At 37.1% G+C, this 15,328-nt stretch overlaps 1 protein-coding gene across 12 annotated transcripts in view; it reads left to right on the forward strand.

The window, feature by feature from the left end:
• The window catches only part of TENT2 (terminal nucleotidyltransferase 2), a 78,630-nt gene extending 66,498 nt beyond the window's left edge, over positions 1 to 12,132 (forward strand). For 7 of the 12 annotated variants that reach the window (XM_064376078.1, XM_064376077.1, XM_064376079.1 and 4 more), the window contains exons 14-17: positions 5,368 to 5,459; positions 7,475 to 7,554; positions 9,841 to 9,921; positions 10,695 to 12,132. In XM_064376078.1, the coding sequence (XP_064232148.1) occupies positions 5,368 to 5,459; positions 7,475 to 7,554; positions 9,841 to 9,921; positions 10,695 to 10,769 (328 nt within the window). In that variant the 3' untranslated portion in view covers positions 10,770 to 12,132. Of the gene's footprint in view, positions 1 to 5,367; positions 5,460 to 7,474; positions 7,555 to 9,840; positions 9,922 to 10,694 lie in introns of those variants that run through there. The other 5 variants (XM_021673225.2, XM_021673227.2, XM_012462092.3 and 2 more) reach the window with 2 other exon arrangements.
• The last annotated feature ends 3,196 nt before the right edge of the window (positions 12,133 to 15,328 follow it).

Here is a 15,328-nt window from a genome sequence, read left to right on the forward strand (position 1 = left end):
TATGTACGCAGTGTATAATGTTATTCTAGAGTTAATGTTATTCTAGAGTTAATGGTTATTCTAGAGTTATGTATGCAGTACATAGACTGTAAATGTTATTCTAGAGTTTAATGGTTATTCTAGAGTTCTTTTTAAGATGTTGCAATAACAATAGCTAATGTTTAGTGAGAATTTATCTAGTATCCTGTAGTAAGCTGAGTGATTCCCATGGATTTCAGTTAATCCACATAGTAACTTCTATCAAGCTTAAGGAATTTGTGTGCATAAAATTTGTCCATGGCATTCTATAGCTAGATTGTGGGAGAGTTGGGATTCACATTCAAGCTGGACTCCAAAACTACATTCTTAATTGTTAGACTGTATTGACATTGTTTATGTAAATTAGGGGCTGGGGGATGTTTGTGGTGGGGAAAAAGAATTCACAGAAGAAAGATATTTTTCTCCCATGTATAGTGTAGGATTAGAGCATCTGGATACAAATACCTTGAAAATCACCTGCTTTGTTGAACAGAAACAAGATAGTAGATGCGTAGTTTGTATCTTAATTTAATATTAAAGGAAACTAGTCTGCTGAGTCAAATGATGCTGATGCTTGGAAAGAGGCTTCAAAAACTTCACCATATAGCACATTTGTAATTTCAAATGAGATATTTTCAGAAATTTTACTGTAGGTATCACAGCCAAGAAGGTAGTCATGGTAATAAACTAGATGTCTTATAAAAGAATTAATGGCGCACTTTGGGAGGCCGAGGTGGGTGGATCACGAGGTCAAGAGATCGAGACCATCCTGGTCAACATGGTGAAACCCCGTCTCTACTAATGCAAAAAATTAGCTGGGCATGGTGGCGCGTGCCTGTAATCCCAGCTACTCAGGAGGCTGAGGCAGAAGAATTGCGTGAACCCAGGAGGCGGAGGTTGCGGTGAGCTGAGATCGCGCCATTGCACTCCAGCCTGGGTAACAAGAGCGAAACTCCGTCTCAAAAAAAAAAAAAAAAAAAAGAATTAATGGCAATTGTTAAAAATATCTATAAGGATTTCTTCTGAACTTTGAGATAATCATTTAAAAAGTTCTTTTCTCTTTTTCTTTTCTTTTCTTTTGAGACAGAGTCTCGCTCTGCTGCCCAGGCTGGAGTGCAGTGGCGCAATCTCGGCTCACTGCAACCTCTGCCTCCTGGGTTCAAGTGATTCTCCTGCCTCAGCCTCCTGAGTAGCTGGGATTCCAGGTGCTTGCCACTGTGCCCACCTGATTTTTTTTGACTATTATTATTTTTAATAGAGATGGGCTTTCAACATATTGGCCAGGCTGGTCTTCAACTCCTGATCTCAAGTGATCCACCCACCTCAGCTTCCGAAAGTACTAGGATTATATGTGTGAGCCACCGTGCCTGGCCAAAAGTTCTTTTTTCTGAAAGACAAAACATTAAGTGACTGTTAAGGGATGCCTGAGTATATGGTATAAATGTTACAGAAGTTTTATATGGTCGTTTAAAAATTATAATTTCTCGTCCAGGTGTGGTGGCTCATGTGTGTAATCCCAGTACTTTGAGATGTCAAGGATGGGAGATCACTTGAGGCCAGAAGTTTGAGACCAGTCTGGGCAACATGGCAAAACCCACTCTCTACTAAAAATGCAAAAACCAGCCAGGCTTGGTGGCGCATGCCTGTAGTCCCAGCTACTTCGGAGGCTGAGTCACAGGAATCGCTTGAACCAGGGAGGCGGAGGTTGCAGTGAGCTGAGATTGCGCCACTGCACTCCATCCTGGGCAACAGAGCGAGACTCTATTGTCTCAAAAAAAAAATTACTATTTTTCTTACCTACTTTACTTACACCTTGCTGCTGAAATACTTCTGTTTTAATTTTTACTTTTTGTGGGTACATGATAGGTTTGTATATTTATAGGGTATGTGAGATATTTTCATATAGGCATACAGTACATAGTAATCGCATCAGGGTGAATAGGGTATCCATCACCTCAAGCATTTATCCTTTGCATTACAAACAATCCAGCTATCCTATTTTAGTTATTTTTTAATGTATAATTAAATTATTATTGACTATGGTCACCCAGTTGTGTTACTAAATATATCTTATTCGTTCTGTTTTCTTGTACTCATTAACCATCCCCACTTCCCCCTCTCCCTGCCATTGCCCTTCCCAGCCTCTGGTAACCATCATTCTAGTCTATCTGCATGAGTTCAATTGTTTTAATTTTTAGATCCCACAGATAGCTGAGAAGATGTGAAGTTTGTCTTTCTGTGCCTGGCTTATTTCACTTAATGTCCTCCAGTTCCATCCATGATGTTGCAAATGACAGGATCACATTCTTTTGTATGGCTCAGTAGTACTCTGTTGTGTATAAGTACCACGTTTTTTTTTATCCATTCCTCTGTTGATGGACACTTAAGTTGCTTCTAAATCTTGGCTATTGGAAATAGTGTTACAATAAACATGGGAGTGCAGATCTCTGTTTGGTATCCTGATTTTCTTTCATTTGGGTATATGTCTAAGAGTGGGATTGCTGGATCATATGGTAGTTCTACTTTTAGTTTTGGGGAAACCTCCAAACTGTTCTTCATAATGGTTGTACTAATTTACATTCCCACTAACAGGGTATGAGGTTTCCTTGCCAGCATTCATTGTTGCCTGTCTTTTGGATAAAAGCCATTTTAAGTGGTGTGAGATGATACCTCATTGTAGTTTTGATTTGCCTTTGTCTGATGATCAGTGATGTTAAGCACCTTTGCATATACCTGTTTGCTCTTTGTATGCCTTCTTTTGGGAAATGCCTATTGAGCTCTTCTGTCCGTGTTTTAATCGGATTATTAGATTTTTTCCTGTAGAGTCGTTTGAGCTCTTTATACATTCTGGCCATTAATCCCTTGTGAGATGAATAGTTAGCAAATATTTTCTGCCATTCTGTGGGTTGTCTCTTCACTTTGTTGATTGCTTGCTTTGCTATGCAGAAGATTCTTAACTTGATGTGATCCCATTTGTCCATTTGCTTTGGTTGCCTATGCTTATGGGGTATTACCCAAGAAACCTTTGCCTAGACCAATGTCCTAGAGAGTTTCCCCAATGTTTTCTTGTGGTGGTTTCATAATTTGAGGTCTTAGATTGAAGTATTCAATCGATTTTTGTTTGATTTTTGTGTATGTCAAGAGATAGGGGTTTTAGTTTCATTCTTCTGCATATGGATATATAGTTTTCCCAGCACTATTTATTGAAGAGACTGTGCTTTCTCTAGTGTATGTTCTTGCACCGTTGTTGAAAATGAGTTCACTGTAGACATATGGATTTATTTTGGTGTTCTTTATTCTGTTCCAGTGGTCTGTGTGTCTGTTTTTACGCCAGTCCCATGCTGGTTTGGTTGCAGCTTCACTGAATTTGTTATCATTTTAAGATTGAGATACCTATAAGATATTCAAGTGGAGATATTGAGTAGACAGTTGGACATACAAGCCTAGAGTCAGAGGAGAGGTCACAGAGCTAAATATTTGGGAGTTGTCACCAGATAGAAGGTATTTAAAGCTATGAAACACTTTGAAAAAAACCAAGGGAGTGAATATATAGATGCAAAAGAGAAAAAGGACCAAAGGTTACATCCTTGGGTACTCCAGTGTTGAGAAGTTTACAGGAAATACAGGGGGTAAAGGAATATGAGCTGTAACCTACCCTTGCTCAGGTGATCCTTCCACCTCAGCCTCCTGAGTAGCTGGAACTATAGGCGCTTGCCACCACGCTTGATTTTTTGATTTTTACTAGAGACATTTGAAACAATAGGGCAGAGTATTCTTTCTGTTTGGAGTCTCTACTAATGGAACTGCAGTACATGAGAGATCTAAAACACTTTATTGTACCTGATACTAAGTATTTACATTTGACAACCCAGTTATTTTTCAAAAGCTCAAATCCTAATATATATATTGTAAAAGTAAAGTTGTCTTTATAAAATATTTACAAACTACTCTTGATCGGAACAAAATAAATTACTTTCATGGTGCTTTACATGGATCAGAATTCACAAGATGCAAGATTTTTCATGCTTATTTAATATAGAAATTAATCAAATTTCCATAAACAAATGCCATACAGGACCCATGATTATATTCTTACAGATTCTCTTTCTGATAAATACAGGAGAAGTGTAGGGTAAGTGTTAGAAGGTCCCAAGCTATAGTCTTTCTCTGCTTGATTAAATGGTAGAGTAAGGTAAATACTGCTCAAAAAATGCTATCAGTTGTTCCTTAAATTTAGTTTTCTCTTGTATACAAGCTGGGTAGTCCTATGTTTTAAAATGTTCCTTGAAAAAAAGAAAATACTTGTGACAATTGTTAGAAAAACCTTTTTTAAAAATGTGAAGTTAATATATACTAAAGACTGAACAATTCACCTTCAGGCCTGCTCATGAAATTGTTTTACTTGAATGAAGTTTTACTTTTAACAGCTGCATCTGATATACAGCAATAAAGTATATTTTCATAGAGTATTAATTTTGCTTTCCTAAAACAGCATCTAGTTGCTTCTATTGGAAAATTTCAAAATTTCTCCCAAATCATACAAATAAAGATATACATGAACAAAAATTATTTAATAATACCAGAAGACAATGCTAGAAGGTTACTTATCTCTTAACAAATAAAAGATTGTGACTACATTGTTAACCATGACTATAGTTGTTATTTTGTTTACTTGTACTTTCTTTTTTTTTTTTTTTTGAGATGGCGTCTCACTCTGTCATCAGGCTGGAGTGCAGTGGTGCGATCTCAGCTTACTGCAACCTCTGCCTCCTGGGTTCAAGTGATTCCCCTGCCCCAGCCTCCCAAGTAGCTGAGACTACAGGCGTGCACCACCACGCCTGGCTAATTTTTTGTATTTTAGCAGAGATGGGGTTTCACCATGTTGGCCAGAATGATCTTGATCTCCTGACCTAGTGATCTGCCCTTATTGGCCTCCCAAAGTGCTGGGATTATAGGCGTGAGCCACCGCACCTGGCTTGTACTTCCTTATTTTTCCAGTTACTTTATTTTTTCAATAAATACATGTTGAAATCCTGGTATGTACTGTGCACCTAGGTGAAGAGTGTAAAAAATAGATAAATATCCAGTATCTTGGAGCTTTCATCCTACTTGAGGGAGACACAATAAAGAATAATATAATAAATGGTAAATGTAAGAGACAAATTCTTAGAAGACCATAAGTGTTACGGAGAAAAATATAGAGGAGGGATATAGGGGTTGTGGTGCTGAGGGTAGGCACGGGTTTCAGTATTCCACAAGAAAAGTGGGGTAGGCCTTACTACTGATACAATAAAAATAATAAGGGAATTATGAAAATAGTTAACATGGTTACTGTTTTTCTTCTTATAGCTGGAATAGTCAAATGATTTCAGTTCGTGAAGCCAAAGCCATTCCGAGGCCTGATGGTATTGAATGGAGAAATAAATACATCTGTGTAGAAGGTAGTTTTCTGTTTGCCATCCAGTTATCATTCATGGTACTAAGAGAATTACTTGAGTAATTCCAGCTGTGTTTCAGTTAAAAGTAATACATTTATGTCTGAAGTGATTTCTAAGTCTCTTAATTTAAAAATTTTAATTTAAAAAATCATTGATGGGGAGGGAAGGGAGGGTAGGGAGGGATAACATGGGAAGAAATGCCAGATATAGTATGCACCTAAAGTAAAATAAATTTTAAAAAATCATTGAAAATTTTTAGTTGTGAGAAATAATAAACATAAATTTAGGCATTCACCCTTTCTAGTTGGTAAGATTTGGGCTGTCTTTATCCCTCTTACTTGTGGTTGATAGACAATCTCATGACTTACGGATGGAAGAAATCTTTATATATGATTCTTATATTGACCTGAGTTATTTTATATTCTTTTATACTTAAAATATTATTATTTAATGCTAGTTGCACTTTTATAACTAGAACTTGATTGTGCTTTAAAAATTAAATGATCTGAAGAAATTTTCTTCTCTAAAATTAATTTACATGTAGTTGAATATCCTTGACTTCAATGGACAGAATTGTTCTCATAGTTGCTAAATTGAAGACCTTTGTAAATCTGGAGGTAAAAAAGTATAAGTAGTTGAGAATCATCATGTGTAGAAAACAACAGATTTCAGATATTTTAATCTTGATTTATATGCAGTATTTGAAGAGTTTGTGAATATGAAATTAAATCTCCTGCTTTGGTGTGCTAATAAATTGCACTGGGTGAAACATTATTTTAGTTACTTGTATTCTAATGAATACTAAACACTGTTATAAATTGCAATGACGATGTAATCCAGTATAATTTGGCATATGACCTTACTCTCTTAAGGAAAAAAAAACCCACAGTACTGTGATAGTTAACTCCTTTTTAACATAGCCTTTCTAAGCAATAAAAAATAAGCAAAAGGAGTATTTAAAATTATGGGCCTGCGTAGATTATATGAGAAATCTAAAGTTTGACCTTTCCATCAGATTGCCTGTTCTTTCACACTTTTTCTAGGTCTTTCCCCTTAGTTACTTTTCCTCTTACCAGCAACTTCATTCTTTCTCTCTCCAGTCCTTCCCTTTCAACTCTAAGGCATACATAGATCTTCTCATTCTCAAAAAATACTCTTGATTTGGTCCTGCTGGTTCTTCTATGCATTTTTCCTCCCTTCTCTGTGCTAAAATTCTTAATTTCTAGTAATTTTTACCTACTACTGGAATGATTTTAGTCACTTCATCTCATTCCTGATGCCTTTAGTTATCCTTGTCTTCTCATTGTTTTCAGTTTCCTTGTATTCTTCTGGTTTCTACTTATCTCTCTATACGGATTCTTCTCTCTTGTGGGTGAAGGGTGAGTGGGATGGTGGTGTGATCATGGAAGGTATATATATTGGAGACGCACATACATAAAAACCGTTCCTTTGTTTTTTTTTTCCTGTCTTCTCTGTTTGCTATTCTCTTTTTCTGCCCAATTTCTCCTGCAAGTTACTTCACTCTGTCTTTTTTCTAAACCATCCACTCGGGCCATAACTGCCTGTACTGTCTTTTGTTTTCTCCAGTATTGAACCTCTACCTTAAAAGGACAAATCAGCTGTTAAGTTTAAATTTAAAGTTACCTTTCTGTGATATTTAATGTTGACTGCCTCTCTTAAATATAATGGTTTTTTCTTTTTGATGACTTTTTATTATTTTCTTAAGGGTAGGTCTTTGACCTTCTGTAATTTTTCAGAAATCTTATCCACATTTATGATGTAGACTTAACACACCTATGCTGATGACTTTGATTTTTAATCACTCTTTCCCTTGAATTCTATCTACCTTATTAGGTAGTTCATAGCTATATTAAGCTTTTCTACATATATAAGGCTGACCCATCTGAAATTGCAATTTTTGTAGGTCAGAAACTGTCACATATTGACAGTGTTAAACCTAAAAAAGAAACTGTAGCTCTCATTTTAATATTTTTTTACATGTGCATTTAACATTGCAGAACCTTTTGATGGAACAAATACAGCCAGAGCGGTGCACGAAAAGCAGAAATTTGACATGATCAAGGATCAATTTTTAAAGGTAAACAATGCATTAGATCAACCCTAGAAACAGTAGTACACTAGTATGCTTTAAAAAGAAAACAAAATATATGTAATAGGACAGAATAGTCCTGGTTTCTCTTTGTGAATCTACTAATCTAGTACAATAGGGAACTTATTGTTTGAATTTAGATAAACTTTTCTTTCAAAGAGATCTGGCTCTGTTTTTGTTCACATTGCTTTCACTTTCATAGAAATAAGCATTTTCTTTTTTCTTTTTTCTTTTTTTTTTTTTTGAGATGGAATTTCACTCCTGTTGCCCAGGCTGGAGTGCAGTGGCACAGTCTCAGCAACCTTCACCTCCCAGGTTCAAGGGATTCTCTTGCCTCAGCCTCTAAAGTAGCTGGGATTATAGACCTGTGCCACCACACCTAGCTAATTTTGTTTGTTTGTTTTTTTTGTTTTCATAGAGACAGGATTTCAACATGTTGGTCAGGCTAGTCTTGAACTCCTCACCTCAGGTGATTCACCCACCTGGTGAGTGGATCTCCCAAAGTGGGATTACAGGCATAATCCTGTGGGATTTGGGAGTGGGTGGAACTCCCAAAGTGGGATTACAGGCGTGAGCCACCACACCATGCCCTAATAAGCATTTTCATAGTGACCTTATTAAATTTCCAAAATGAGTAAGTAAAACCTAATGGACTCTTTGACCTCCTTAGTATATCAAGGAATTTATTGTGGCCTTACAAGGAAGCTGATGTCTAATCCATGCTTTTTCTTCTGTATACCCCACTGCCACAGGAATTACAGTGCCATTTTATCTTTGTTTATATTTTGGACAGTTAAAAAAATTTATGTCTGTGTCCATAGTATGAATTTATTCATCAGTGATGTTGCTAGATGTAGTCTTTATCTTCAAGGACTTCCACAATACATTTTAGAAATGCATTGATGTATGTATTGAGACTTGGAGGGGAGGGAAAGCTTTATGGAAGAAAAAGATGAGAGAACTGCAGAGATCATTTTAGAGGCATCTTTTTTTTTTTTTTTGAGACAAAGTCTTGCTCTGTCACCCAGGCTGGAGTGCAGTGGCACGATCTTGGCTCACTGCAAAGTCCACCTCCCAGGTTCAAGCGATGCTCCTTCCTCAGCCTCACGAGTAGCTGGGATTATAGGCACCTGCCATCATGCCTGGCTAATTTTTGTATTTTTAATAGAGATGGGGTTTCACCATGTTGGCCAGGTTGGTTTTGAACTCCTGACCTCAGGTGATCTGCCCACCTTGCCTCCCAAAGTGCTGGGATTATAGACGTGAGCCACTGTCCCCGGCTGAGGCATACTTTTTCATTATCTATACATACAAGTAGACTTTATTTTAATGATAATTTAAAATGCAAGTATTGAGGCATGAGTATCACTGGAGCCCAGGAGTTCAAGGCTACAGTGGGCTGTTATCAAGTTGCTGCACTTCAAGCCTAGACAACAGAGTGAGACCCACCTCTACGTAAATAAATAAATAAATAAATAAATAAATAAATAAAAATAATGGTCATGTGCAGTGGTTAACACCTGTAATCCGAACACTTTGGGAGGCCAAGGCAGGAAGATTGCTTAAGGCCAGGAGTTTAAGACCAGCCTGGGTGACACATAGCAAGACATAGTTCACACACACACACACACACACACATACACACACCCACCCGATCCCATTCCTGGGTACACTGATGCTCATCTGTGTCTTAGCTACTGGGGAGGCTGACTGGGGAGGATGGCCTTGAGCCTAGGAGGTTGAGGCTGCAGTGAGCTGTGATTGTGCCACTGTACTCCAGCCTGAGCAATAGAATGAGACCCTGTTTCAGATAGATAGATAGATAGGTAGATACATAGATAGATAGATAGATAGATAGATAGATAGATAGATAGATAGTATTCTATTACAAGCTATCCTTCAAATGAGACTTTTTAAATTTGGCAACCAGAAAAGAAATTCTTTAACTTTAAAACAGATATCCAAGAGAGAATATTTTTGTCTATCAGATTAAATTGAGAAGTCAAAAATAGCATTGCTACATTGTTGTTCTTATTGATGAGTGAGCTTTCATTTAGGATTGTTTAGTTGTAAAACCAGTACTTTTAGTCAATTGAATAATTGAAGTGAGACTAGAATACAAAGATCTGCAGAAGCTAGATTTTTAGCTTGTGAACAAGTTTCTTTTCTTCTCCTTAAAAATTCAAATCACTGTTCTTTTCCAGAGGCATACATAAAGTGCCTTATTGTAAATTTACTCTCTCCTTCATAAATACAATTTTTTTTTTGAGACAGGGTCTTGCTCTGTCACCAGACTCATGCAGCCTCAACCTCCCGGGCTCAATGATCCTCCCACCTCAGCCTCCTGAGTGCTGGGTATGTACTCAGCTAATTTTTGTATTTTTTGTACAGACAGGGTTTCACCATGTTGCCCAGGCTGGTCTTGAGCTCCTGGGCTCAAGTGATCTGCCTACCTCAGCCTCCCAGAGTTCTGGAATTATAGGCGTGAGACACCGTACCCAGCCTCATAAATATTTTTAATGGAAAAAGCTAATAAAGATGTAAGACAGTCAGTCAAATAATTGAAATAATCCTCTCCTCTCAAATCCAAAGGTTTTGTCTCAATTACCTTGCTATTTTAAATTGAATTAACTCATGAATAAATATTAATATTGTCAGTTGTATCTTTCCGTACCACCTATGTGCCCATTTCTTTAACAATGAATTGGAACCATAAAAGTACAGAGTTTTAAAATAACATTTTCTTTTCTTATACTTTGTTAAAAACTTGGAAAATAAAAACTCAGAGAACCAGACTGGGCAATACAGTGAGACCTTGTCTCTACCAAAAATTTTTAAAATTATCTGAATGTGGTGGCACACACCTGTAATCCCATCTACTCAGGAGGCCGAGGTGGGAGGATATCTTGAGCCTGGGAAGCGGAGGTTGTAGTGAACCAAGATTGTACCACTGCACTCCAGGTTGGGCAGCAGAGCAAGACCCTATCTCAGAAAATGAAAAGACTGAAGAAAAAAATTATTCAAAATTTTATAGCTAAAGAGAACCACTGTTAACATTCTTTTAAACTCTTAGTCTTTTGTTCTGCCTAAATTTTAGGTTTTAAGAATGATTTTTCTTTCTCTCCCAGTCATGGCACAGATTGAAAAACAAGAGAGATTTGAACAGTATACTACCCGTAAGAGCTGCTATCCAGAAAAGATAACTGGCCTCTGTTTCTTAATAAATTATTCCAAGAAATAAAGAACAATAGTTTCATCATAATACATACATTATGTTTACCTGCATCATAGTTTCTTTTTTCATAGTTCTTGTTTTCATGTTTTATTTTTAAAAAGACATACAAAGATTGCATATTTTATTATGACATTTCCTAATAAAACCCTTTGATTTAAAAATGTATTTTTGAAAATGTTTACATTGATGATTAGTAATATTATGGCATGAATTTTCAGGTGATCAGATAAAATATATTTTGGGAAATTACCTGAACAAATAAAAAGTTTTTGATATAACCTCAATTAATGGTACCACATGCTAATCCTGAAGAGATGTGTGGAATTTTGGAAAGGATCTAATTCATACGTGCTTAAAGTATAACCTACATTAGATAGTTTGTTGTCTAAGTCTGTTCTAGTAAAGTGAAGATTCAAGTCAGTTGTTCAGTTACTTGAAGCAAAACAAAATCTTTCACTTCAGTGACATCACTGCAGAGTCATGAAATACTGAACAATTGCCTTAAGTCTTTGCTTGACTCACTAGGATAGACTGAGGCTTTGGGTGTGTCTGTATTAGCATTTCACTAGTACTTCACAGGCTTTTGATGTACTCTTGAGATTGCTTTAAAATTTTGTATTGAAAGAACAATACATTTTGCACTGTAGTAATAGGAGTACTAACTCTTAGAGAATTGTTTAAAAGAATCAGTTCAGTGTAGACATTTTGAAAAGATTGTTTCCTGTGCTTTATGATAGCTTAGTGCAATGTGCACTTCTGCTTTACTGGCTGTTTTCCTGCTCTATTGTCTCTGTGACATGAAGCAACAGAAACTGAGAGATCAAAGTTAAGATTATATCCTGTTTGTAGTATCAGATATTTTTCTGTGTACAATTATAGGATTATAATCTAAACTGGAATTTTTAGGCAGTAAGCCACTACAAAATGTTTTAGATAAGACAATAAAATTATTATAAATAAAAGCTTAATGTTTGTAAAAAATCTCTTTTTAGTATTTCTTTTTTCACATGGAAAAAGTAGTGGTGGCTGCTAAAAAAAAAAGCGGTGTTTATTAAGGTTGTTTTTGATGTATGTAAATATTTGTAAATTGGTCAGTGCCTGTAAATTTAAATATAAAAAGTAATCTTGGAAACAGTTTTAACTTTTTCAAAAGGACTATGTCCAACATTTTTTAGACCTACTGTAGTACAGTTTGTACCTCTAACGTATTTTTTTTCCAGACCAAATGCTAAAACTTTTGCTTTTCTTTGACTTATAAAAGGTGCACATTTTCATTTTCTTTAAGTTCAAATTTTTGTATGATGTCAAATGCAATAAAATTTATATATGGACATTGTTGAGATGTTTTTTTTTTTTTCTGTGAAAGTCTTTGCTTTTGAGATGATACCGAGGCTGTAGTTATCAACTAGAACTGAACTAAATCTGCTTACTATGCTTGATTATTTAGATAGTACAGAGAATCTTGGAATCAAGTTCATTTGTGGTTAAGCAAGCTAACCACATCAATATCTTATGTCTCTGGGATTATGAGGAATGCAAGTTTACACATATTAATTTTTTAGATATCCTGCTGTGTAACACTTTTTATGCAACTAAGCTTTTCATATTTTGGGGGGAAATTTTTCCTAAAATTTACTATACACTGTGCATCTCTTAATCAAAATGTGCTGAGTAAATATTCTAGTGATGACTGGGTCATTATAAGCATTGGTCATGGTACTATTGGGTAATACTGTGCAACTTTCAGGGATGGGTAAGTGTGTAGGGCGCTATGTCTCTACAGTATTATGACATTTCGTAATAAAACCCAGGATTTACCATGGTGTGGACTCCTTCACTGTCACTGTTTTCTCAGTTTTCAATGTCCCCACCCTTACTACTGCTTCTTTTCACTTGCTTTACTGTGATAAATAGATTAAGAAGTCTCTAAACTTAGACTCAATTCTAAATCAGTGGACTGAGGCCTAAAATTATGCACGTGTGACTGGCCAAATATGTCAGATAAGTCAACTGATAATATTTAATATATGAGAGAATTTTTTAGACTCAAGTTATTTTTAATCTCAATTATTTGTGTGGTGAGTATGAAATTATTTTCTGTTTGTGTTCATCTGTCCATTTCTGTGTATAGTCCCTCAGTATATGTGAGGGATTGGTTCCAGGCACTCCCGTCCTCTTCAGATACCAAAATCCACAGATGCTCAAGTCTCTTATATAAAATGGTGTGGTATTTGCATATATCCTACACATATTTTCCTGTATACTTTAAAGCATCCCTAAATTACCTGATACGTAATGCAATGTAAATGCTATGTAAATAGTTGTTATACTGTATTATTTAGGGAATAATAATAATAAGGAAAAAAGTCTCCACATGTTCAGTACAGGTGCAACCATTCTTCCTTCCTTTTCTTACCCCCTCCCAAATATTTTTCATACTTGGTTGAATTCACAAATAACTACCCATGGATACGGAGGGCTGACTGTATTTGCATATGTTGTTAAAGTGGTGTTTAAAATGTGCAATCTGTACTACAATTCTAAATTTTGGATTGATTTGAACTAGGATCTTTGCAAATAAATCGACATTAATGTTTGTAAGAAAATTTTAATTAAATGACGGAAAGAACATAGAATGGCTCCTTGTGGTTTTGATTAGTGTTTAACAGATTCCCACAGCTGCAACTGAATTCCTTTTGTCCTGGATGAGCCTGGTCATTTGAGACTGCTGATGGTAAAGTCTAGCTGGTGTTAAGAAAATAAATATTGCTGATGCTAAACCTGGTTTAGTGAGCTGGGGAAATCTGGACTCTGCTGTTTTCCCTCCTTATGCCCCACTAGCTGATGTTTCTGTACTCTCTCTCAACGATTTACAGTTCATTATCTACAGACATAATGTATGCATATCAGCTAGTGTAACTGGTGAATAATCCCCAACCTACAGTCTTATCTAACAACTCTGACTTGCTGTAATTAAAAATAAATGTTCACTCTTCTAGCCGTCACATCATTCTCATGAAATGAGTATCTTCATGTATTGTAAAGATACCTCAGCTTGTACATAGTCAGCAGGTCTGGTTTTGTTCTCTTCAGGGAGCATTCATTATACTTCTATGTGCTAGGTACTTTGCTAGTGTGTAGGCTTGTAAGGGATGGGGATGGTGAGACAAAGAAGAGTAATAAACTTACAAAGTCCACTGGGGAAGGAGATAGAAACATTATTTGAATATAGGATGATGTGGGAACCTGGAAGAGAGATACTGAGTTTAACTTCGGGGTTTCAGAGAAAAGTGGTGTTCTTGAGTTAAGGATATCCCGGTAAAAATGGGATGAACCTTTGCGGCAGAAGGAATTGTGTAAATAAAGACACAGTGGAGTGACTTGATATAATGTTGGGAACTCCTGACTTCTAAAGAGAGACAAGCTAGATGTGGTGGGTTACACCTATAATTCCAGCACTTGGGAGGCTGAGGTGGGTGGATCACCCGAGGTCAGGAGTTCGAGACTAGCCTAACCAACATGGTGAAACCCTATCTACTAAAAATACAAAAAGTAGCCGGGCGTCGTGGCGGGTGCCTGTAATCCCAGCTACTCGGGAGGCTGAGGTAGGAGAATCGCTTGAACCAGGAGATGGAAGTTGCAGTAAACCGAGATCTCGCCATTGCACTCCAGCCTGGGCGACAAGAGCAAGACTCCTCTCAAAAAAGAAAATAGAGTAGACCGGTAAAACATGGCCGGTTAGGCAACCATTACCTTTGTGAGGATATTGGACTTCAGTCTTTGAGCAGTGGGAAACGTTGAGGCCTTTTAACCACAACTTGATCCGAGGAAGGGTTTAGGGCGTTTGGGCCAGTTTAGACAAAACTTAGCTTTTGGCTAATGTGGGGGATATTGTTGCTCCTCAAGGTTTAAGATGAGTGGAGATAAAGTTTTCTGGGTCTGTAACAGGCACCACTGACTGAGCAAGAAAACACACAGTATATTGACTTGCGATATAAAGGGAGCCGGGACTGAACAATGATTCGAAACTGGGCTTTTGAGCAGGGCACACCTAGCTTTGCTTCTCATTGGCTTAGTTTACTAGCAATGAGAGACAGCTGCTGGAGCTGTTCGGAGCCTCAGTTTCCTCATCTGGGAAACCAGCACTAACAGTAAAACCTTCTCCAGGTACCACTGCAGAATCGAGGTAATGAAAGGGAGATCCTTAGCTTAGCAGAGTGCCTAGGAGTAAGTGCCCTGCTCAGGATATAGTTATTGTTTGGGATAAAGGGTCTAAAAAGTAGCTCAACTCAAAACCGAAAAGACTCACTGTAGAGGAAGTAGAGACGGGGCTAGGGTGCCTTTCCTCCTCTGAACCCCCTGGTGCAGCCGGAGCCCATGCCTCTTAAAAACTGATCTCCAGTTGTCCAAAAGGCCTGCCAGGGATCTGGCTAAACTGGGGCGGGGGAGGGCTCGATGAAGAGGAGAAGCTGAGCTCGGTCCCCAAGAGCTCGGTGGCGAAACTTTGACGCCTTCTATTTAAAGTCG

The sequence above is a fragment of the Aotus nancymaae genome, unplaced genomic scaffold (assembly GCF_030222135.1).
Source record: "Aotus nancymaae isolate 86718 unplaced genomic scaffold, 86718_ANA_hifiasm-v0.15.2.pri h1tg000014l, whole genome shotgun sequence".
Classification (NCBI taxonomy): Eukaryota; Metazoa; Chordata; class Mammalia; order Primates; family Aotidae; genus Aotus; species Aotus nancymaae.